The sequence below is a fragment of the Candoia aspera genome, chromosome 4 (assembly GCF_035149785.1).
Source record: "Candoia aspera isolate rCanAsp1 chromosome 4, rCanAsp1.hap2, whole genome shotgun sequence".
Taxonomy (NCBI): domain Eukaryota; kingdom Metazoa; phylum Chordata; class Lepidosauria; order Squamata; family Boidae; genus Candoia; species Candoia aspera.
Window position 1 is genome coordinate 45996166 of NC_086156.1, and position 25526 is coordinate 46021691.

At 38.3% G+C, this 25526-nt stretch overlaps 1 protein-coding gene across 3 annotated transcripts in view; it reads left to right on the plus strand.

Moving 5' to 3' along the window:
- The window catches only part of TMEM108 (transmembrane protein 108), a 178101-nt gene that overhangs the window by 144618 nt on the left and 7957 nt on the right, over window positions 1-25526 (plus strand). The window contains exons 1-2 of one of the 3 annotated variants that reach the window (XM_063304001.1): window positions 9092-9373; window positions 19611-20717. In XM_063304001.1, the coding sequence (XP_063160071.1) occupies window positions 9361-9373; window positions 19611-20717 (1120 nt within the window). In that variant the 5' untranslated portion in view covers window positions 9092-9360. Of the gene's footprint in view, window positions 1-9091; window positions 9374-19610; window positions 20718-25526 lie in introns of those variants that run through there. The other 2 variants (XM_063304003.1, XM_063304000.1) reach the window with 2 other exon arrangements.

Consider the following 25526-nt stretch of genomic DNA (forward strand, 5'->3'; position numbering starts at 1 on the left):
ATCTCTGCAGTACATGTTAACGTGCACAGTCTCACCCAAATGGTTATGAAACATCAGTCCCATTATGGACAGAAGGGGATCATCCAGCATCAGCCACCTGACTGATGAATGAATGTTGGTTTCCAAGTTAGTAGCCCTCTAGTTGAAGGTCTACATATGCTGCTTTCAAGTGCCCACAAATTATTTTATATGCATATAAAAGGTTGATTTGGAAACCATGCCAATGCCATTATGCAATGCCTTATATCAGTGTTGCTCAACCTTGGCAGCTTGAAGATGTGTGGACTTCAACTCCCAGAATTCCCCAGCCAGCATGCTGGCTGGGGAATTCTGGGAAATTCTAGGAGTTGAAGTCCACACATCTTCAGGTTGCCAAGGTTGAGGAGTACTGCCTTAGATTAGCAGATAATGTACACAACCAAATTACAGGGGTCAGTAAACTGACTTGCAGCAGGCTATTTATTTCTCTCCCCCTTTTCTTCCATTTTACATTTTATTACCTTGGTAGATAAGTATCTTGTGGTCAAAGTCACCTTGAGGAAATACTTAGGGTCCATCAAGGTGCTTCTGGCAGCATAATTGGCAGCAAGCAAATGTGCATGGATAGCTCCCAGCAGGGATACTTCTAAATAAAGGTACAGTAAATAGCCTGTAACCACATAGTCTTATTAGGAAAAAGGAATCACTGCCATCTCTGCACCATTAAATATTCTCTGTGGCCTAACAAAATCTATACCAGTCCTTGACCTTTCTATCAGTCCCCTGCCTCCAGCCAAAAATACAATTACTGTGACATATTTCAGAATATTGCAGGTGCAATTTGGGAAAGAACCACAGTTTGGACTGATTTCACATACACATTGAATTTACATCATATCTTTCCCACACTTCATGCCTTGCAAAAGAAAGGAAAACCTGCCCTCTTTTAAAATAGGGATGCATATTCTTTTTTTTTAAAAAGCCAGAGGTTTTTTTATATATATATTTATATGATTATTTTCTTATATGCATTGTTTTATTGATTATTGTACATCGCCCAGAGTCACTTTTGGTGAGATGGGTGGCCATATAAATCTGATTAATAAAATATTCTTTAGCTCTCAAAGACCTCAAGTGCTCCCCCCAGACCTTTTTCAAAAATGGTTCCTATATAGTTTGAATGTGACCGAAGTAAAAATTATTAAATATGTAGCAAATCATTATAATAACAGTATTTAAATTTACTAATATTTAACTGTAAATTACATCAATTCGTTGTTTGACATGCTCCAGCAGACCTCCTTGGAATGCAATTTGCAAAGCCAACTATTGCTTTCAGACCTTAACAGATGCGCACTTCAGCCAGTTTAGATCGGACAGCTTCTTCAGTTACAGTTCATCTGCAAGAGTTGCTTCACACATTCAAGTGACAATTTCAGTAGGAGAACAAGAAAAGTAACAATGAATCTCATGAAATCTTCGTCGTATTTATCACCTTAATTACGTGTTATTGGTTTTGTGCATCAGGGGAAGTGGGCTGCAACACCTGAAAGCTTAGTATTGAATGGGCTATGGGTTATTATTTATTCAAATGATCATTTGTGGGTGAACTTAGTATTATCTGCAGCTGCAGTCAGTGGCATACATCTACTGTATGTTGCATTGATCTAAAGGAAGTATTCTTTGCTTTTTTTCCCCTTAATACAATGATTTTAGTTCTACCCATTGCACCCTGTAAGTTTTCTTCTCTGTAGATCAGTGTTTCTCAAACTTGGCAACTTTAAGACATGTGGGCTGGGGAATTCTAGGAGTTGAAGTCCACATGTCTTAAAGCTTCCAAGTTTGAGAAACACTGCTGTAGATGATGAACGAAAACTAAAACACAAGAATTGATGTTACATACTTGGTATCATAGTTCAGAACGGTAAAGATGCAAACATATCTCTTCTCTAATAGCAATTGATTCAGAATATTTATGTAGAGGGTTTATAATTTGTTATTAACTTTGTGCCATTCTGATTTCACAGCTCTTCTTTGGATACTGGTATTTCAGGAGGAAATTGCTGATTGGTTGCAACAGATCAATGCAGAAATAAAAGCATTTTTGATTAATTGATTTGTGAATGAAGCCTCCTTTATAAATGGACACATTCGTTTCTATTCTGCTAAATCTATAATTCTTTTGAAGAAGTTAATTAGAAGAAATGGATCTGAAAGCCAAACTAGATATTCAAAAGGATCAGGTGATATAGTTCCCAGGGATCTGTGGTTTAGATCCAGACATACAGTACAAAGCAATCTTATGCACATTTATTGAAAAATAACTTCCATGTGTTCAACAGAGCTTTTTCCAAGATACAAATCAAACCAAAGTTGCAGTACATATTGATTACATTTATCATATTTAATTAGTGATAATATAACTTAAGCACCATCAGTTTCAATAGAAACTACAATATATACAATGGTGCATCGAATAGTTTTATGGAGTTCCATGTAAAGTTTGCATTCTCATTCTATCTTCAGAATCCAACTGAGAGGGCTCATATATGAATGCTGCCCCATTTTAATGTCTCTCCTATCATTTTCCCTAGTGTAAAAATGGCAAATCACCCTACCTCAAGCTAGATTAGAACCCACAACAATGAACTGTTGATTTCTGCAAAGGATACATTTGATATTCCAGTTCCTCACAAGTATTTTGAAGGAATACAAGGCCATACAATTCCCTTGAACATGTAGCTCAGTCCTAAGTTCTTCATCTCTGTCCTCTGAAGCAATCCTCTAATGCCCATTTGGCTGGAGCTATTTTATTTCCAGTGCATTGAGGGAGCCTTTCAAAAGGAATAGCAGTGGAGTGTTCCAAGTACATGGCTAATGTTTCCAAGATTTCAATGGAAAATCAATAGCATGAAACAAGATGGCAATAAAAAGAAAGGACACTAAGTAAAGTGGCAAAAAACATGGCAAGGAAACACCTTGACATTTTGCTCAGAGAGCATTCCATCATGGAAAGAAGTGGTAGACTCCTTCGTTGTTACTGTGGTGGCTTTTCCTTTATTGCTAAACTAGTAAACAAAGTTGAGAGAGAAATACAGTTGCTGTGCTGTTTGTAAAACAAGGTACATGTTATATATTCCTGACTGTAATAAAAGAGTTTCCCCAGCTAGTGCTTTTCAAACATTTGGATCATCTCCCATAATTCCCTGCCAACATAGTTGGAAAGATCCAGGTTGAGGAAGACTGAAGTACTGAAATTCATGGTTTCTTCTTAAAATTAGAAAAAGACTATATTGCAGCCTGGGGAAGATTGGAACATGGCGTATTTCTCAAGTATGTATTTTTAAACATCAGGAAGGGTCGCTTTGTACTGTTTACACCATACCTTTCTCTTACATAGATATCACAATAATTTATTGTTGTTGTTCCTGTAGTTTATCTAACCATTCCCTTGGATCTGGACTTAGTCATGCTTAGAAGAGACCAACAGAAATCAACGGGGGTTGGTTGGGATCAGTTCACTAACCCAGACACACTTCTTATCCTCTGAAGTAGATAAATCAGCAAAATTCCTACTTGCCCAAGATCTCCAAGGGAACTAGAGAACTGAATAGATTTAAATTTCTAAACAATGTAGGAAAAATAGCATTTTGTATCTGATAGGGGTTTCTTCTTTAAATGTTCTCCCATTTAAATATTTAAGAATATATAAGAGTGTTGTTTATTGGCTTCTTATTGTAAATTCACTGACCAATTAGTTGTTGAAACAAGACTGTAGTACCATATATGCTAGATATTATTTTATGCAGCATTTATCTTTAAGCGTGCTTTAATGAAGAGTGAAAAGGTGCTGCACTTGGTGCAAAACAGAAAGCACATCTGAATCCTTTTCAAAGTGTGCATAGCCTAATAATCACATTAGATGCTGATACCTGTTGGAAATACAGGTGTTTAATTCTTGGATAGATCATGTCTTAGTATGAGGAAGCAGGTCTTCAAACATAGTAGCAAGAAGGCAACACATTAGCCTGGGCAAATATATGTACCAGTGCAACTGTAAAAATAATTGATATACATTACTTTCTGTTGAAATAGTCATTGGGGATCGGGCAGCATATACTACTACTACTACTAGGTAAAGGTAAAGGTTTCCCTCGACGTAAAGTCCAGTCGTGTCTGACTCTAGGGGGCGGTGCTCATCTCCGTTTCTAAGCCTTAGAGCCGGCGTTGTCATAGACACTTCCGGGTCATGTGGCCAGCATGACGACACGGAACGCCGTTACCTTCCCGCCGAAGCGGTACCTATTGATCTACTCACATTTGCATGTTTTCGAACTGCTAGGTGAGCAGGAGCTGGGACGAGCAACGGGAGCTCCCCCCGCCGCGCGGTTTCGAACCGCCGACCTTCCGATCGGCAGCTCAGCGGTTTAACCTGCAGCGCCACCGCGTCCCTCTACTACTACTACTACTACTACTACTATTATTTTAATTTTTATTATTATTATTATTATTATTTCTCACCAAATGGACTGTGGAAGTGTGGAGTCCTTGGTACTGGGGAAGATTGGAAGATACCTCCTGCCATTCAGGTGTCAATGGTGATTGAAGACCACAATTTTTCCTTTTTATCTTCAGCCTGATCAGGGATTAGTACTTCTCCACAGAGGGGGGAAGGATAATCTATTTTCTTTCAAGAGTCTCCTTCACTTTCTTTCTAGAATGTCTCTTTCTCTCCCTCCCCCCCTTTTCTCCCTCCTCTCATACAGTATAGCAGGCTGTACCTGGAAAATGACAGATTGCTTGTAACAATTCCAATTGCTGAAATTAGGCCAAGGGTCTGAGGCAGCCTGAGGACCGCAGATTGCCCATCCCTGAAATAGCTGGATCCTCCACCAATTCTTCAAACTCTCTTGTATCAAGAAGCACACTCATGGCCACTTTTGCCATGGACTTAGCATGGGCTAATACTCATAAAAAGCACTCTGGTGTTTACAGGAAATGAACCATATTAGCCAGGAACATTAAAACAAATCACAAGAAAAGAATTAATTTTTCACTAGAAACTAAATCACCAAACAGAATATGTTGTCAAATAAATTACCGCTTTTATTGTGTTAGCCCCCTATTACATCTTGAATCATGGATTTCTAGTTTATCCCACCATGTGGAAGCAACAGAGCAGGCGTTTCAGATGCCATTTCTGTATTCCCAGCTCTCACCTCTACTACTAAATCTAATTAATCAAGTAATGAATAATAAAAAATCCTTTATTGAAATGACAAGAGCTTTCACCCTCATTAGCACAAGGTGGGTCCAATGTTCTCTGTGAAGATGTTCAATCGGCTCAGCAGTCAGAATAATTCAGTATCTGATCAGAGGAAGGCAAACTCCCCACCCTGCTGCCACCTTGCCAACTGTGATGACATAGGGGGAAATAACAGATAAAGGTCCTCACATGCGGAATGATGGAGTTAGATCACTTCCATATTAGACCTACAACAACTTATCTGCCCAAGTTCCCTTTTCAAATAGTGTATGTTGCTTTTGTTATTTCTATCCTCTGTGAATGTCACCAGGGGGAACATCTGTCTGTCTGTCTCTCTCTCTCTCTCTAGCCAAAAAAATACATCCTAAAGATCACTGGAACTTAAAGAAATCTGAAGGAGGCTCATTCAGACGTTTTGCAACATTTTTGTAGTTTTTGCAGCACCCAACCACTAGCCAAAGCATCACAGAGGAACAACAGAGTGTTTTCAGATGGGACATGAAATCTAAAGACACAAGGCAGCTGTTCTGCCTCTGTAGATATAGCTGGCCAACTTCTTTCTTTCAAAGGCTTCACTTGTTTGTTTATTCCATGTCTATGGGAAGCTGGGTTATAGTCATATACTGGCTGATATGAACATTTAGGGTCTTTATTTTTAGGTATTTGGGAGAACTTAACAGAAAATGAATCAGCTATGGTTATAGAAAATGAAAGACTAGGCTATTTTATTGAAAACTATTGTGGATTCTTTAGTTCTACTATTGTGCACAGAATTGGTCTTTTGTAAGCTCAGATTTTTACCAGTTCATAATGGCATCGCTCTTAAGCTGTTCCTTTATCCATAGAAAGGGGACAGCCATTTCTGCTAACTCCCTAACCATCTCCAGCTCTCCATATCAAATACAAATTCTCAGGACTAGATTTCGGAAGGCCAGGCAGGAGACTGAAGAAGGAAAGGAGATACAGGGAAGTTCCATGAATTCTCTTTATGATGATGGAAGGAGAGCTGGGATCCATGCTGCTTTTAACACATTGTCCTTTGCTTGCATTTACACATTTCAGATTTATGGAATCCCATGTTTCTCCAGTGTGGTGTCCTCAAGTTGTTTTGTAGTTATAACTCCCAGAATACACAGATTTTGAAAATTGTGGTTCCAGTAAATCTGGAGAGCAGATTGAGAAAGACTGGTGTAAACCGTCTTTGTGCTACACTCTCACTGAGCTTGCATTTCTGACAGACTGGTACAAGAAAATCCTTGATCTCCCAAGGTTCTGTTTTATCCATGGTAGAAAACCATTTCCTCACTGTTGGAATTCCACTCAAGTACCTTAAAAGCAGAGAGACCCACTGGCACCCAAAGGTCATGCAGTCAAGTAAATAGCAATTATACAACAGCAAGTGGGAGGGAGGGAAGGAAGGACTGACCCCCAACTGCATTTCTATTGTATCTCCTCTGGCCAATGAAAATGATGTCAAGTAATGGCTGGAAAAACACAGAATGGAATATAGAAGGACAGGTGCTATTTGAACAAAGATGAATCAAGTCTAAATTATACATTCACATATTCTCTAGGTCTCTTTCATTTCCTATGTGTTCAGCAAATAGTATTATTTACTCTACATAACAAGTTTGAAACTTACTGTAGTTACTATCTAATGTTCTGATAGCATCACAACAATCAGAATTAGAGTATTTTAGGGAATGTTCAAGGCACTTCAAATTTACTATCTTAGTACTCCTTGAAGACATCTGTAATTCTCCCCATTAAACAGAGGAAAAGGACCTAAAGTCAAAATATAGTAGCCGAATTCACACTTCACATTCATTTTTTTATTGCATGAACAGTAAGTGGCTACATTAATGTGACAAGCAAAACTAAAAATCAAAGGAAACGACATTATGGCTTACACAGCTTGTCCGAGATCACCTAGTGAATTCCTAAATGAAGAAAAGGTTGACTCATTTGATATTTTCTGTGCTTCAGTTAAATCTTGAGGATGGTACTGTCACCAATGAAGGAAAATACTGCCCTTAAGAAACGGTTAGAGAATTTCTTTCCCTGGCAAAATTGAGACAAATTGTCTATCCAAATTGTCTATCCAAGTTCTTTGCCTGTGCAAAAGGCATTTTAAAATTTTCCACCTTTTCTGATTGGGATGTCTGCAACTGGTCCATTTGTACCCAGCTGTGGTTGGCAATAAAAGGGAAGGAGCTCATCAGCCTACTCAGATCTGCTGAGTTCTGATTCATAGCAGACCCAGCCAGGGCTAAATGCCTTTAACCACCTCCCCTGAATTCACATCCCAAGAGGAAATCATAATAGACACTGTCTCTTTGTCTCTGCTGCACCAAGTCAAGATGACTTAATTTTCTAAGACTGTTCTTATCTCATTAAGACTAATAAGAAATGACTTTCACTTCAGCCAGAATATCAGGAGGAAATTTCCCAACATCTCTCTCATGGCTCATTTGATGCTTATTGGCGAGGTTTATAAGCAGTGATGCCCCTTTTCTCTCTTATTCTTCCACCCATCCCACTGAGAAAAGGGAATATGCATGCTGCCTCTCTAATTTTAACCAAATGGTGGGGAAAGCATAATTCATGGTTGTATCAAGACTGGATTTCCTACATTCTGGCCTTGATCTGTTCTAGAGTGCACCTCACTTGCAGCTAACTATGGCACCAAAGATGCCCTGGCAAGATTTTTATTCTGCCATATTCTCATGACATTTCTTTCACCCCATTCCCCATTTTAATACTGTCCAAGGGTAGTCTCTAGGTGTAAGCCTTTGTCACCCATTACTATGGAGGGAAATCGGATGACTTGAAATAAAGGCAAGAGAAGCAAGATATAGGTTGGCAACAGAGCGAGCAAATTTCTCTTTGTGAAGGATGGTGAAGACCATTTGAACCCAGCAGTGGAGAAAGGTCCACAGTTCAGGATTTACAGGCTGGAAGGGATTGGGATGAGCCTCTTCTGTTAACAGAAACATCTTTTCTGCCAATGGGAAGCTTTTTCTGCCCGTTGGTCTGGAGTATCTTCTGATGGAAAGATGTAGGTGAGGAGGAGAGAGAGGCACACACAGAGGAAGAAAATGTTTTGCCATACCCAAACAAAGAGAGTTAGACAAAGCTAAAGGCCATTTGATCTGATTTCCAAAATAATGGCTAAATTCATGCACTACAGTAAGGCCTAACAGGACTTGTTAATACGGAGTGGCGTGATGTGTGAACTCACTCTTATCAACATAACAATAGTTAAACCCCTGATTGGGTGAACGCAGCTACTGAACCCAAGGCTAAGCTCTAAGATAAGTTTCCTAACCCTCCTCATTTTGAGTCAGGCCTGTTAAGGAGTAGCTGAACGGTTGCCCCTTGGCCATTTTAGCCACTTAAGATCCGGTTGCCTGAGATAGAGATCAATGGGCTTAAGTAGGCCTGTGATTACTATGCCCTTTAAATAAATTAGCAGCCCAGTGAAATTGTTTAGGCCCACAAATGATCACCTCAGAGATCAGCACTGTTCTCTTTTCCTACATTCTTTTGTTTTTTAAACCGGTCTTCGACGAAGCCGGAGAGCAGGTCTCGCAAAACGCAGCCAAATTGGCGTGCCAGCCGTCTCAACCGTTTGAGAACATTTAGGCAACCCTCCATACGGTCTGCCACAATGGGGGCGCGGGGGGGGGGTCTCCGCCAGCAAACCAGCGCAGTTCGAGGTCCTCGTGGGATCGGAAAGCGACACCGCATTGCATAAGCCCAAGTGTCGTACTGGGCGGGGATGATGGCGGGGGGGCGCGAATCCCTCGAACTGGAATACAAAGCAGCTCTGCTGGGGGCGGGGAGAAACAGGACTCGGCAACTAATAAGCCGTGCGCGGTCGTCGCTCTCGCAAACCCGCTCTGCGAAAGGGAGCCGGCGCGAAGCTGCCCGTTTCCGCAAGACACGCCTGCGTAATCGGTTCGCCCCTCGACTCCCGAACAGACCCCGGCATTAGCGAGCATCTCTGGGCGGGAGCCGCTCGGGGCTCTGGCTTGCTCGACGTCATGCTATGAAGCCGCTCGGAAGTCCGCATGAGGCCGGCAGGTGAGAATGTCTGCTGACGTCGAGTCCAAATGATATTTTCAGGTGAGTCATAATTCCCCGGGTCTTCTCTCCCTCCCTGCCGCTGCGGCCGCACCCCCGTTCCTCTACCCGTGACCGTCCTGCTTTCGAGAATGACGAGGTTAGGTTATTAAATGGTCCGCGACCGTTTCCAGAAAACTCGGCTCTCTGGGTGCTTTTGTCAGTAGCAGCTGCGCTTTACCATAAAGGAGTCTCGCTTTCTGCATAGGAATGAAAAACCGCCTGGATGGCTGGCGGTATTGATATTCTGTTTCTACTAGGTATTGTTCCGAATGCTGGATAAGCTGAGGGTGAACCGCGGTTTCTATTTTTTGGACCGAGCTCGCTTCTGTGGAAACAAACCTTCGTGGCAAACGGGCTGGCCAGGTGGTTCTTGTTAAGGTGTAAACGGCTGAGGAACAAGTTAAGCTCTTAATGTTGCTTCCCTGAATGGCTTTTACTCCTGATCCACCCCTTAATTCTGCATATATTTTGGAAACAGAAATTCTAAGGTTTGTACTTAACATGTTTGCTATAGAGTAGCCTTCCCCAGCCACCTGGTGGCCTCTAGATGTTTTGGGTTGTGGCTTGCCTCAGCCGGTGACCAGTGGACATGAATGCTAGGAACTGTGGTTTGAAATGACAAAGGCCCCAGATTGCAGTCAGTTGCTTTTATGTGTTCATCTTTCCCTTGGTACACGTGTCCCTATGAAGTGGGCTTTATTGGATGATATTAGCTTAATCCTATTTTCAGAAAGTGGAGTGTCCCTCCCAGGATGTCAGCCCTGGAATACAGTGTTTCTAAACTTAAACACCCCAGTACCCCTCCCGCGATGCTTAATCACAAGAATGTAAGAAAAAGACAAGGATCCTTTTCAAGAAAGGAACTAAGTCATCAGTTCTGAACTATTCTGGCCTTCATGCAAGTTATTGTGAGGACAAAATAATAGTGGAGAAGTCTAAGCTTTGATAGAGCTGATGCAACATTCACCGGATTGTTCACCATAATTTGTGTAATGTTTTATAGGTCATTTGTTCCCAAATCCATCTGTATTTTGGCAGAGTGGTTCCTAAAATATGAAACAAAATGAAGTAACACAAGAAAAAGGGCAAAACTCCTGACAGACACTTCCATGGTTTGAAGATTCACACATACCAATTTTTCATTAACTGATGGCTTATTCACAGGCTTATTTCTGATTAGATTAAAAAAAATACTAGAGATTATTTGCCAAATCACATTTTGTATTTGGTAACTTTACTCTAGCCCAACATTAAAATCTCCAAATATTTAGCAGATCAAAGAAACCCCCCCCACTAACTTTGAAATATCTGGGATCTGCTGTACAATGATATTAACAGTTTATCCATTTCAGATAAATTGTTCCCTGCATGAAGGTTAGGTAGTAAAAGCTGCATCGTGCCCTTCCCCGCTTCAGAAACAAATACATGAATAGATTGCTAGATGTAGACTCATCTAAAACAAGTTCTCTTTAAATTTTAAAAGATGATGTGACATTTACAGATATAACAAAAAAAATATTTGTCCATTTAGAAGACACTCTGTTCCCCCAAATAAAGCAGTGCTTCAGAATATTTGTTGAGACTTTTTTATGTTTTGGTTGCCTTCTGCCGAGGTTGCAAGTTGGTGTAATTTTTATGGTCATTTGTCCTCTAGGGAGATTAATGCACAATCTTCCTTTCCGCTAGCATGTGCTTTTCTAATCTGAATGGGGCTCCAGACAATTAGATTTGCTTTCTTAGCTCAAGGGAACCAAACGAAGATTGTGGTTTTATGGGCAGGTCTGAGCACAAAAATCTGCTTCTGCCTTTGCTTGGCAGTTGTGTTTTTCAAGCTGTGCTGGCTGATCAAAGAGGCTGTGTTTATCCTGTTACCATGACCAAGTTTGGTGGTGATGGCGGTGGGGGGGGAATGTCATATTTAGGTGTGGAAGACAGCGCTCTTTGCTTTGGCATGCATGATTATTCACCATGGAAAATGCCTATATAAGCAGTAAATTTTTCCATTGAAATTCACATGATGATTAGAACGTAATCCAAAGCCTACTGAACTTAGTAGGAAGCATTCCTTTTATTTCCCTGAGATTTAAAGAGGCCGCTTTGATATCCATCCAAACCAAAAATGTCTTTGCTCAGCAAATAAGAGGACAGTTCAGTTCATTTGTAATCCTTGCATAAGGCACAGCAATAACTACTCACTTCCAAGGCACATATCCCAAAGCTGTTACCTTGAATACCTCTATACTGCTGCTGCCCTGGTTAAAAGATTGCTCTGTGTGCCAGAGCATAACACTACCACAAAATACTAGTCTGCAAAATACTCAGCACATATTGTCTGCCACAGAGGTAGCCTAAATTGGACAATTAAAAAAAAAATCCATCAGAAGGCAGTGGCAAACCACTAGTGTATTGTTGCCAAGAGAACAATACAGACATACCTGTGTAGTCACCAGGAGTCAAGATCAAGGGAGAGTTTAGATTTTGGGGCTTTTTTTTTAATATGACACATGGCCAGTTCCATCTAAATTCACCATCACTCTGAATAATGTAGAAAAAATATGAAAGTTGTCTTATAGAAAAGGTTAGTGTTTGTGTGACCAGGTACCATTAACTCCTAGAACATGAAGGAGTTAATGTGTTGTATTAAACCAGTGCATCCTAAAAGGACATTGATGCCAAATGGTTTTGCAGAAGCTCTCTAGAACAACATTCCTCTGACTTGGCACTTTAGATACTGTAATGTGGCCCAGTACATCTGGAAGCCACCAAATTTGGGAAAGCATCTGGTTTTAAAAAGTTATGACAAACTAATAATCCATTAAAGCTCAGAATTAAATTATTTACCTAAGATTTTGAAGGTAAAGCATTATTTTTTTCCTTCCAGAATCTCAGTGATAGTAGTGATTGGAGGTACGGTATAAGAGGTTGTGGTACATGTGCATCTGAGTTTAGAACACTTTCAGCCAGAAGAAGTTCAGCCAATTTGCTTTGCTCTCATGCTCAATCACTGATTTCTTCACTGTGAAAGAATTTTCTTTCTGACTTAGCCATATGGTCTCTCACCTTTTGTTTCCCCTGTCATGCATGACACATTTCATTTGCTTGAGCCATCTGGATGGGCTTTAATTAAAGCTAATCCATATCCTATGTTTACCTCTGGGTTCTTTTCTCCCATCTGCTGTATGCTGTAATATAATACAAACCAAGAAAAGTTATAGCTCACTTGGGCATTCTTAGGAGATACTTTGTTCAACAGACAGCGGATTGGGGCTCAGAAGTGGTTTCTAGTGAACAACAAACATGATCTTCAGACAGACACCATAGTAATGCTGATGCCAGGATATTCTATCACTGCCATTGATGGAAGGGTCCATTTTGAAACAAATAAATTGCAAGAGGAGATTTGAATTAGAGACCCACGAGTTAAGGTGCAGGAAAGTCACGGACTTGTTCTCTTTCATTCAGGGTGCATGCATGAGTTAATGGATTTAAGTTACAGATTCCTTTTTTTAATAGTAATTTTATTTAAAATTGCAATTAAAAAGATAAAAACAAATACGAACTAAAAAAAAGAATAAAAAGAAAATACAGAAAGTGCAGAAAAGAAAAAATAGAAAAGAAAGAAAAAATAAGAATATAGTAAAGAAAAGGAAAAGAAATATATAAAGAAATGACTTCCCCCTTCATCATGACAGGTATAAACAATTTTAGTAACTTATCCCCTTCTCTTAAAATACAAAAGTGATCTCTTCTTCCGCCTCTTAGAAAAGAAGAAAAAATTTTCATTATTTGAAAAAAATTGAAACATGATGTGATATGCCTACAAGAAACTCATATAAGGAAAAATATAAAATACTTGATAAATAAACATTTGGGACAAGAATTTATTTCAGCAGGTTTGAAGAAAATTAATGTCCTTGTGTTATATGTTAAACTACATTTGAAGCCATGTTTATTATTAGCTGATGAGTATGGTAGATATGTAGCAGTTGAAGTGGAACTTGGACTTAAATCTATTATTGTGGGAATATATGTACCAACTGAAGATAAAAGTACATTTTTTTATGGAACTTTTGAATGAATTGTCATCTTTTTCGTACCACAGTTGGTGTTTAATGGGGGACTGGAATGGAGTTATTCCCCACTGATTGACAGAATATCTGAGAAACAAAATTAAACAAGGGACATTACCAAAATCCTTTTTTATCTGATGGACAATGTGGCATTGGTGGACTCTTGGAGATACAAAAATGGACTGGCAAAGGATTATACTTTTTATTCAGAGAGACATAAATCGTTTTCAAGAATTGATATGATATGGATTTCAAGGGACTTGGTGAATAAAGTTTCTAAAGTAGATAACCAAAGACTTTTTCTGATCATAATCCTGTAAGTATGACAATAAAGAAAACAGATGGAGACTGAACAAATTAATTTTACAAAAAGAAAAAGTTGTGGAACATTGTAAGAGGATTAAATGATTTCTTTGATATTAACTGGGACAATGAAATAGATTTAAAAACTGTTTGGGATACTAGTAAAGCAGTTATGAGGGGGCATTTTATCCATTATAACCATAGTCTCAAGAAGAAATCTCAACAAAAGTTACAAATTGTTTTGGATCAGATCAAGCTGAAAGAAACTGAGCTACAGAAAAAACAACAGATAACAATATTGTGTACCAACTTAAGTTATTACATCAGTAATTGTCATTGTTGACTGTGAAAGAAATAGAAACAAAGTTGAAATATGTTCAACAGAGACATTTTGAATTCTCTAATAAACCAGGAAGATGGTTAGCATATACACCGAGGAAAGAAAGAGAAGATTTTTTTTTTTTTTACTTATTTATTTATTAAATTTGTCCCTGCCCATCTCCTCCCATCGGGGGACTCTGGGAGGTATTAAAGATTCAAGAAGGAAATGTGGAATTATTGGATAATGAGAAGATTAAGAAAATATTTTATAGTTTTTTTTCTCTAACCTTTATAAAAGACAGAAGTCTCCTTGGAGAAGATATATAAATATTTGAATAAACAAGATTTACCAAAACTTTCATAGTCACAGAGAGAAACATTGAACAATCCTATAACTCCTTTTGAAGTAACCAAAGCCATAAAAAGAACTAAACTGGGGAAAGCACCAGGTCCCAATGGTTTACCTGCATTAAATTATAGATGTTTTGAAGATCAGATTCTTCAACCTTTGCTAAGACTGATAAACTCTATTCTATTAGGTTCCTCAATGCCAAATTCATGGAAAGAAGCTAACATTGAACTTTTACCAAAGGAAGGGCAAGAACCTTCTCTAATTAAGACCAATTTCATTGTTGGACAATGATCTGCTTCAATACTGGCTGAAAGAATGAAGAAAATTTTAGAGGAATTTATCCACCACAATCAATGTGGGTTCTTACCCAAAAGACAGCTAAAGGACAATGTAAGAATTGTTTTGGACATTATAGAATATTTACAATATCATAATGAATGTCAAGCGGCTCTTATTTTCTTAGACGCAGAGAAAGCTTTTGACAATTTGAACTGGAGTTTTTATGTTTAAAGTCTTGGAAAACATGGACTTTGGAGAGTATTTTATTCAAGGAATTAAGTCAATTTATACACCTCAAAAGGCAAGCATCACTGTGAACGATGAGTTAACTGAACTGTGTCATATACAAAAAGGGACAAGCCAAGGATGTCCTTTGTCACCTTTGCTTTTTATTTTGGTGTTGGAAGTTTTTAATAGAGATATTAGAAGAGACAAACAAATAAAGGGCTTAAAGATTAAAAAAGAGGTCTTTAAACTGAGGGCTTTCGCTGATGATTTAGTTTTGATACTACAAGATCCTCTGGATACTGTGGAACTTCTAATGAAGAAATTGAAAGAATTTTGGTCATTTGCAGGACTTAAAGTAAAATAAACAAGAAACAAAGATGCTCACCAAAAATATGACTTCGTCCAATCAAGAACTGTTGATGGGTAAGACTGGTTTTAAGATTGAAAAAAAAGGTTAGATATTTGGGGCTGATTTTATCAACCAAGAATAGTATTCTGAAATGTGTTAAAATATGTTAAAATTTGGAATGATGTGAAAAAAGACCTGTTAAGAAAGGAAAAATTACAGTTGTCCCTGATGGGGAGAATATCGATGATTAAGATGAATGTTTTGTCTAGGATGTTGTTTCTTTTTCAGACTATACCGATTTTGTCAACAGATTTACCATGTATACAATGGCAGAAGGATATCTAAGTTCATTTGGCAAGGCAAGAAACCAAGAATTAAATATAAATTGTTACAAGATATCAAAGAACAAGGAAGTTTCGGTTTACCTGCTTTAAGATTGTATTTTGATGCCTGCTGTTTGCTTTGGATGAAGGAATGGATAACTTTGAAGAATAAGAAGTTATTGCAATTTGAAGGACATGAATTGAGATTCGAGAGGCACACCTATCTGTGCTATGGTAAAAGTTAAAGTTAATAAAGATTTTAAAAACCATTTTAGGAGTGTCATAATGAGGGTTTGGAACAAATAGAAAGCAAGACTGTCCCCTAATGTACCATTGTGGCTGTCACCTCATGAAGCATTTGTTAGAAGGCAAAATGTGGAGGTAACAAATTGGTTAAATTATAAAGATTTGTTAAATTTTGAAGAGGATGAACCGAAGCTTAAAACAAGGGAACTGTTAGCGTTGGAAGGTTTTACTTGTCATTGGTTTACATATGTGCAATTATTAGAATGTTTTAAAGTGGATAAAAAGAATTTTAGATTTGTTAATGAAACAACTCAATTCGAAATGGAACTTAGTATAAACGATGAACATATTATTTCGAAGATGTATAAAATGTTGTTACAGATGAATTTAGAAGATGAACAAGTTAAAGAATGTATGATTAAATGGGCGAAGAATTTTGGATACAATATTATGTTGGAGCAATGGGGGAACATGTGGAATTAAAATTTACTTTGAATTATAACTTAAAAAAGAATTTTTAAAAATGATGTATCATTGATATTTAATTCTGGATAAGTTGTCAAAAATGTATAATGGAGTAACAAATGTTTCTTGGAAATGATCTCTTGGTGAAGGAACTTTTTATTGTCTTTGGTGGACTTGTGAAAAGGCCAAAAAATTCTGGGACCAAATATGTGCTAATACTCAAAAGATTCTTAAAGTGGACCTACCAAAAAACAAAACAAAACCCAGAACTGTTTCTCTTGGGCATGATGGAGAAGGAGCTTGAGAAACAACATGGGATTTCCCTTTTATATATGATTACAGCAGCAAGAATTTCATATGCACAAAGACGGAAAGATCCACAAGCACCTTCAGTGGAGGACTGGATTATTAAACTGATGGAGCTGGCCCAAATGGCTAATTTAACAGCGTTGATAAGCGAAAATTGTTTCTGGATTTGTTTCTACATGGCAACCACTTTTGGACTATTTGCTTGTGTCAGAAAAAAATGAAGTTTTGATTTTGGTTTTAATGATTAAATGGCTTGCTTTGATAGAAATAATGTTTCTAAGGTTTAACTAATAGTAAGAGATTATACTTGTAAATGTATTCATATCTGAATTGGAGAAGATTGGAAGTTACTTTCTGTTTCTGCTCTCTCTCTGTTCTGCACTTTTATAGTTTTTCTTTTTTTCTTTAGACCTGTACTCTATCTGTTCTATATTTGGTGTTTTGTATTTTAATTATATTTGGAAAATTAATAAAATTCTTATAAAAAAGTGATCTCTTCTTCCCATATCTTATTCTTATCTATAAAGAAATCCTTAAAGCCTTGTCATTCAGTCCTGATCAGCAAAAGTCCATTAAGGGTTACCAGAGTTAACAATATATCTATTTTAGCCTTGATCAAATAAACCAACTTCATATTCCTTCCTTTTACTTTTAACAATCTTGATCTTCAATCCCTTCAAATAATGCCCGAGAACTTGATTTCTTTTCATTTTTGCTTTGTCCCTTCTCACAAAATTCTTCAAAACTTTAACAAGTCTCTTTTGTAAATCCAACATAGGAAAGTTATCCAGGTCACTCTTTTGGTTTGTTATTTGTAGATCCCTTTTAATTATTAAGGCATCAGCCGGTTTCATTTGTATATCCAGTGTAGCATCTTTTTTCCATATCATTCTTGTAGCCTGTCATTTTAAAATCCACTTTCAGAGCAGTCTCAGTCTTGTCCGGTAAAACTTGTTCCTCTTCCATAACATCTTTTTTAAACACAGTCTAGCTACAGAGACAGACACCCTTAAAATTAATATCTGGGTCCATTGTTTAAAAATATCCTTTAATATGTCCAAAATTAAAATAACTTGCTCCATTCTATATTAGTAAGTCAAATTTAAGTGGTGTTCTCCTTTAATTGTAATCTTCAGTTCTTTCTAGTTCCCTCTAGTGTCCAACCTTCAAAGTCTCATCCTATCATGACTTTTTAAGAGAATTCAAACCAAAAGCATTTTCCCATGGGAAGGATCCTTATAACTAATTCCAAAATCTTATTTCAAATCCTCTGGACCCGTAGTCCATTTGTAACTTTCCAAAATTAAAGTTGTAATCGTCCTTTTGCTGTTTATTCCAAAAGAAAAAAAATTAAGTCCTTAAACTTGTATTTAAAACTTTTGCTAAGGATTGAAGGAAACTCACCTGGTGCTATAAAGCTTGTCATCCAAAGGTTCCTAATAGCTGAAAAGCAATTAACAAGCAATATCCAAAAGTGATTAGAAAAGGTAGTACGCAAACCCAGTGTTGTTTTGGAGGTGCCAACAGTGGTTTGAGCAAAAAGATGGCTTTCCCTCGTCTCCCAGAGCTCTAAACCTGGTGGAGACCACTGCCTTGCTGTCTCCTCAACTCTCTGGAACACTTGTGGGTGATCTCAAGTCCTCTCCTTGTCTGGAGAGAAATTACAAAGAACAAGCCTCCTCACCAGCTCCTCATTCTGCTGCGGTCGTCAGCTCCACTTTTAGTGGAGCTGTCCTGTTTGCTATTTCTTCCCCAGAAGTCAATTTAATTTACAGATTCCAAGTGAATATTAAGAGCTTGAGAGAGGACTCAGCTACCCAGAAAGGTGGTAGGTTCCTTTTCACTGGAGATGTTCAAGCAAAGGCTGTCATGAATAGTTTAATATGGATTCCTACATAGAATCAGTGGACTTAATGATTTTAATGGCCCCTTCCAATTCTCTGATTCTAAGAAGCTCATTTCTATTTCCTGCAGCTTGAATTGACAGTTTCTTTTTTTTTAATCATAGCATATGTGTTAATACATTTATCAAACACCACACTATTTTTCATATCATCAACAATAGGTTATTTGGAAGTAGCCACAAGTAATAAGATTACTATCGTGGTTTATCCTCTCTGCATTTACAGCTCCCATCTCTGCCTCTGTCATATGTAACTCAGAATAATGCTACATGCATATGAATAATTTGGACCCTTTAAAAAAAATGTTTGCAGAGGCTTAAGATCCTGAAAGCTTCTCAGAATCAGGATCCTGGGCCCCATCTAGAGTAGGGAGTGACCCTCAGCATGTTGCACAGAATCCAAAGAGGCTCTTGAACCAATGGATATTTCATACCCTTTCAATACATGCATTAGTTTTTTAAGTGCTCTGTGTTTGGTCTAGTGATTACAGCACCAGGCTACAAACCAGGAGATCATGAGTTCTACTCCTTTTTCCTGGAGGAAACCTTGAAATAATTTTCAGGTCTCAGGGAACCCTACTAAAAATAGCAAAAAAAAATTAGGAAAACTTAACAATACAATTCACTTCAAATTACACAATCCACAACAACAGCAAAGTGGCAGGCCAGCAGCCGAGTCACAGCACATAAAAATTCCAACCACAGCAAGCACTAGCATTGTGCGCTGTGCAAAATTTAAGCAAGTTTTTTTTTTCCAATCACAATCTCGTGGAACTCCTAGCAACCTCTCACAAAACCTAGAGTTCCACAGAACCCCAGTTGAGAAAGATGATCTGAACAGTAGACTGAATAGGCTTCCAAGCCTATTACGATATGGTGCTATTGTGGTATTTTATTTATATTTAAAATATATCATTTCTTTTTAAATTCAGAACCATTTATATAATAAAATTGGCATATGCATTGTATGAAGATATATCATTTTGTCTTTTATATATGTATGATGCACTTCAGGTTTGCTATTTTGATAACATTCAGATTTTCCATGTCATTCACTCTTGTCTCTCTCGTTTGTTTGTTTGTTTCTAGGTGTTCTATTGATCTTGGCACTAACAGAAGAATTAGTATTGGCTGTTCAGGTACTGACTCCAAAACTTGTGTCATCTCAGGGTCTCCTGATGGACAATATTAATATCTCAGCTATGGGGACAACTCCAGGACTCAGAGGCCATCACCCAACCAAATCTTTGCCCACAGCAACTCTTGCAAATGCTGACTCCAGTAGTTCAGCAGAGACTTCTGTTCCTTCTGTTGGCAAGAAGGAACTAAGCAGCAGCCATTTGGTTGGCAACACAGAACTTTATCATTTATACAACCAGAGTGCTTTGAGAAAGACATTCACCAAAGGAAAAATGTTTCTGAGTGTCCAAGGCAATTTCACAGCATTTACAGAGCCTTATCTCAAGACAGAAGTATATTCTTCTGGTACCACAGAAAATTGGCCCCCAGAACATCCATTTCAGACCCAGCCTACAGTTCACACCAGTCGTCAAAATACTTTACAGGGAGCCACAACAGACTCAGTTGCCTCTTTCCACACCTTGGAAGGCCTTAATGAAACAGAGAAGGGGAGGTCATCAGAACTGATTACACAGGAGATTGATCTCACCACCCCAACAATTGGTCCATCAACTGTTCCTGAAATGGTGACAGTGCCTTTTAAACCCACACAATATGGCATATGGGATATACTGGAGAAAAATAACTCATGGATAAACTCAAGCCAGAGTACAAACCAGGTACCCTTTTTTGCCAGTCCTGGGACAACAAATGCAGAAGTAGACTTTGGACGCCCTAGTCAAAGTGATGTTGATGCCAATCTTTCCTCCTCATATACAACAAGGAGCTCTGTTGAGGAACCAGCCACCACACTGCATCCCTCTGGATATAATACCAGCTTGCCAAGCAGTACACTGTCTACAGAATCCTCTACATGGCTTCCAAGTTCCACCTCAACAGCAACAGAGAATTTCCTAAACAGACTGGTACCTGCTGGTACCAGAAAGCCTGATGTCCCAGGAAATATCTCTCATGTCACGGAAGGGGACAAGCCCCAATACAGGGCAACCATTTGTCTCAGCAAAGTGGATATAGCATGGATCGTCTTGGCCATCAGTGTACCCATATCCTCATGCTGTAAGTTGAACGTTTCTTTAAATTTCTGCCTTGTGGAATACAATATGTATTAAATATCCATAATGAAAAAAATCAAGGTGACTATCTTTAAAAGACTGAAGAACCTAATTATAAAGTTTTCTTGATGCTAATAATTTGATTCCCCCATAACTACTAATAACCATCCAAAGATATTTCAACATCCTTAGATTTGCACATGCTATGCTCAACAGTGGTAGTCCTTTCAGCAGAGCTAGCATGTGTTTTGATCTCTCGTATTTTCTGTGTTCATAGAGGTTGTATTAGGGTGCCTGGAATCCAGGAGCATCCAATTTCCTTTTCAGTCTTGGCATATAATTTTGAAACACGGCAGATTAGTGATCCATTACCCATTTGTAATTTTGCCATGAAAAGTTCTCACATACGGTATCTGGAAATGAGCACTTGCCTGCATAGTTCCTCTGATTCCACTTTTCACTTTGTCTTCATTACACCCCTTTTTGCTGCTGGGGAAAAGGGCTTTGGTTGGGAAACCTTTTTTGATGACTGTGCAAAAGAACTGGTCTAATTTGTTTTTTATTTCTATTGATACTACTTCACTGAAGCGAATTATAGCCAGTGCTAGTCCATCAGGGAAGATTAAAGGATTTGACGGTGGAAGTATTTGCAGCATTGATATTTCAGTTTTCAGTTAGTATGTTCTGCAACTCTCCTAAAAAGACTGCTGAGATTTCTGTGTCTGTTGATGACACATCTTCCATCAGAACAGCAACCAGATATTGCATCCCATCTGGCAACATTATGGTGTCTGATCAAAAAAAAAGAGAAAGAGAAAAACAGAGAGAGATTGTGTTTCTGATACCTGGTTTGCAGATGTCAGCAGTTTATACAACTTAACTTTTACAAGACCATTTTAAGTTTATCAGTAGCAGTAGCCACAGCACCCCTAGCAAACTCACTAACAGTTCTGTTTATTAAGTAGTAAAATATGCCATGGTGCCCCTGTGACTTTGCTGCAGTGCCCTAGGGTGCTGTGGTATACAGTTTATGAGCTGTGGGGATAAGCAAAGGAACCACCTTGGATTTGGAACACTTTCCAAAACAAAGTCCCATAGCGTGGAGAGGATATGTCAGTGGTAGAGCGCCTACTTTACATGCAGAAGTTCTTGGGCCTCATACAGAAGATCTCCAACATTTCCAGGTAGAGCTGGAAAACTATCATCTGAATTTCTGTGAACTTCAGAGCCACTAAGGCTCAGTATAGCTAATACTGAGGTGGATGAACCAATTTACTTTATTACAAGGCAGCTTCTTTTCTAAGTTGTATTAAACAGTTCCTCAGATATTTTCATGCCAATACCATCCTTCAATGTAAGTGTTCTTATAAAAATATATCCATATTATTTCCAATTTAATTTTTACAAATTACATCCTAGTTGTGTACAAACAAAATTATATGATAGGCTATTTGGCTCTTTGCTGTCTTCCTGGAGTTACCAGGTTTTCATATCAACAGGACATGAATACTTAGTTTCATACAAAAACATGACAGTTTAAAAAGAAAGTGAGGTTTAAGAAGAGGAAGTAAAATGATTCAGAATAGTGTGAGAGTAAAGGGCAAGTTATGGGTGCTATCACTGGCAATTTGCTTGGGGGAGCAGTTTGAAGAATGTCTGCAGGGTCATAGGAAAATGCATCCTAAGATCTCCCTACTAGAAGAATATGGAATTGTGCACTATGACTAAAATGAGTATTTTAGTTCCATGTATAGCAGGTGAGGATTGAAACTGGATTTATTGGAACAGTACAAAATACACATGCTTAATTCCACCGGTTGGTTCTTTCAAAACAAACAAATAGCCTTTTCTAGCAAACTGCCCATATGTCTCTTGTATTAAATGAGGGCTGAGAAGGTCTGATTTGAACCTAATTTTCTGTTCGTTTGTTTATAAGACAGGGACTTAAGGCCACTATTTAAGGAAAACTAATTAATTTAAAGAAAGACTAAAATCCAGATAACATGTAAAATAGCAACAGCAAAATAATCATTATTAAAACAACCCAATAGTGAATGTCATTATTATCACTGTGGATCATGCTCCAAAATGATTGCCATAAAAGAAGTTACTGCTAATGGCTTTTGATCAAATTCGAGAAGCTCCTCAAATATTTTCCATAAATGTGCATAGAGATTTACTAGAATAATATGTGTATGTTACTTGTTTATAGATGTCAGCTACCCTCTCCATTCAAAAGGAGGCATTACTTGCCAGCTGGAAGCCGCATGGAGTTAAAAGCTTTTTTTCTCTCAATCCTAAATACCCCAGGAGCCATCTGGTGGATACAGAATGTTGTTTCAGAATTAACTCAAACTGTTACCCAATTAACATATTAGGATATGCCGCCTTTCTTCTTCAGAGCATAGCTATTCGTGAAGCTTAGATGTGAAAAACATTTCATATTTATTTAAATAAAAACCACCCTCTATATCAGCAGATCTCAAGATGAGATACAATCAACCAAATAAATAAATAAATAAAATGCAATAAAATCCACCTAGATGAAATAGAATACTGCTATTTGAGACCCCAAAGCTATATTGATACTAGCCTGGCTTTAGAGAGGATGTTCCATGGAGTGGAGTGCTATAGCGAAAAAAGTCCTCCTTACATCTCCAAACACCGCCTTTTCCTTTAGGAAACGGAAGAGGAGCATTCTTACATGTACGCAAGATAAGGTGCTCCCTCCAATATGGAGATCCTAAACCATTCCATTAAAGGATTGTAATGTGGTGACAAGTCTGTGCAATTCACATTCATCCATTAGAAACTTGCTGCGTAATTCAGAATAACCATGATCACCCTGAAACGTTTTGTCATTTTCCCCCTTTCAAGTCCAGGCCAGATCATAAAGCCAAACTCAATACAATGTCAACATCCAAAGGGGAAGCAAAATTAACTCAATGTTTAGAAAGTCAACAAAATTCTATTTGCATTATATCCTCTGAGGAGCCCAAGTTGATTCCTTGGATCCCAACTCCTGTTCATAATGTTGCCAGGGATTTGCTCTGTGCTGTGAACAAGGATGCTGCAAATAAGAAAGAGGAAGTAATTTTATCTTACATAATAATGAAAAGGGGAAATGACTTGTTGATGGGTTTCTCCAAACCCCACCAACCTCTTGAAGTAGAAATGACAGTGCTCTGAACATCCAGTGGTGTATAACATAGTCAGTTGTGTTTTAATGATACCATAACTCTCCTTAAAACTACTTTTTGGTTCAGGCCTATTATAGATTTTTTTAATGGAAGTTGCATTTAACATTTTTTTCACCAAATCAACCATTGAATTGCTCTATTTACTTTTGATTGTCCACTAGCCTTCCCCAGATAGTTGCCCTCCACATTTATTTGGACTAAACTCCCAGAATTAGCAGCAAGCATGGTCAGTCATGTTCATACCAGCACCAAGTGGAAGCCACCAGGTTTTGGAAGGATGAGTCACACCTCTGTTTCCCATTTCTAATTCAGGAATAATAATGGCTATTATTATTATCATCTCATCATTATTATACAAAAACCAAAATCAACAACACAGTAACTACAAATCTAATAAAATTAGCTCAGATCCCAGTGAACAAATATTAATACTAAAGCTGCCAAGTTAACAATACATTGAAACATCACCAGTTAACTGTTTCACCTCAGATCCATTCATGGTGTCATGTAGGATACTATATAACAAGCATTATCCCAGCATAACTTTTTGTTTTTCCTTACTGCTTTTCTATATTCTTTGAAGGTGAAATGAATGTATTGCATATTGATTATGACCTAAATGCCCAAAGAAGTAATTTTTCTTATAATAACAGACAAAGAACCGACTTGTTCTGGTAGGCAAAGGCTTTGTTTGCCTGAACATTTGGTCTTGTAGAAAGGTTCAGCTCCTGTTCACCATAAGGGAGCAGCAGCTGTCGGCACTCTTTGGTTCGCTGCAGATCATCTTGACAATCATGTTGTGTACTAAGAGAACTGCTGCCACCTTCAGGACACAAAGGAGAGCTAGACAGAGCTCTTTCATGTCTTTCCATCATCCAGCAACCTCTGCAGTGAGACTGCTAAAACCATGAGATTGCTCCTACTCAGATGTCTCACAACAGACACAGAAAATTATAATGGAATAAGCTAAAACATTTATATGTCTGTTCAAGCACATATGGTACAATCTTTATGACTAACGTGAGCTTCTCAACTGGAGTAAAGATTCCATTTGGTACCAGTGTTAAGGACTGGGTTCATGTTCTGTGCAAAGTCATAATGAACTTCATTTACGTTTGGCTCAGAGGAGAGATGGGCATCTGTTTGCTGACCAGAAATGGTGCTAAACATTTGGGGGGGGCTGGGGGCTGCAGTGGTCAGGTTGATGATGCAAAGTTGGTAGAGCCAGGATTCGGGTTTGAAGCATCCACTTTACTCTTTAACGCTTACACCCACACCCACACCCACACCCCCAGTCTTCTCAGATGGGTATTCTGTGGGTTCCTTGGGCCTGGAAAAATGTGGCCTAAAGTTACATGCCTTTGTAATTAACTATAGCTCAGAAAGCCAAGTCCAGAAGTTCAGTTGTGAAGGTTGACCTTACAGTAACACAGTTAAGCACTTGTGAAAGCTTCCGAACATTTTAAATATAGGAGATAGAATGTTTTCAAATATTGTTTAACTCCTTTTCACTGCCTCTTATGAGCATACGGTAACTTCTTACAATTTACCTTACCAGCTAGTGCAGTGGTTCTTCAGCAGGGGGAAATGTGGGCATACCCTGGGGGTAATGA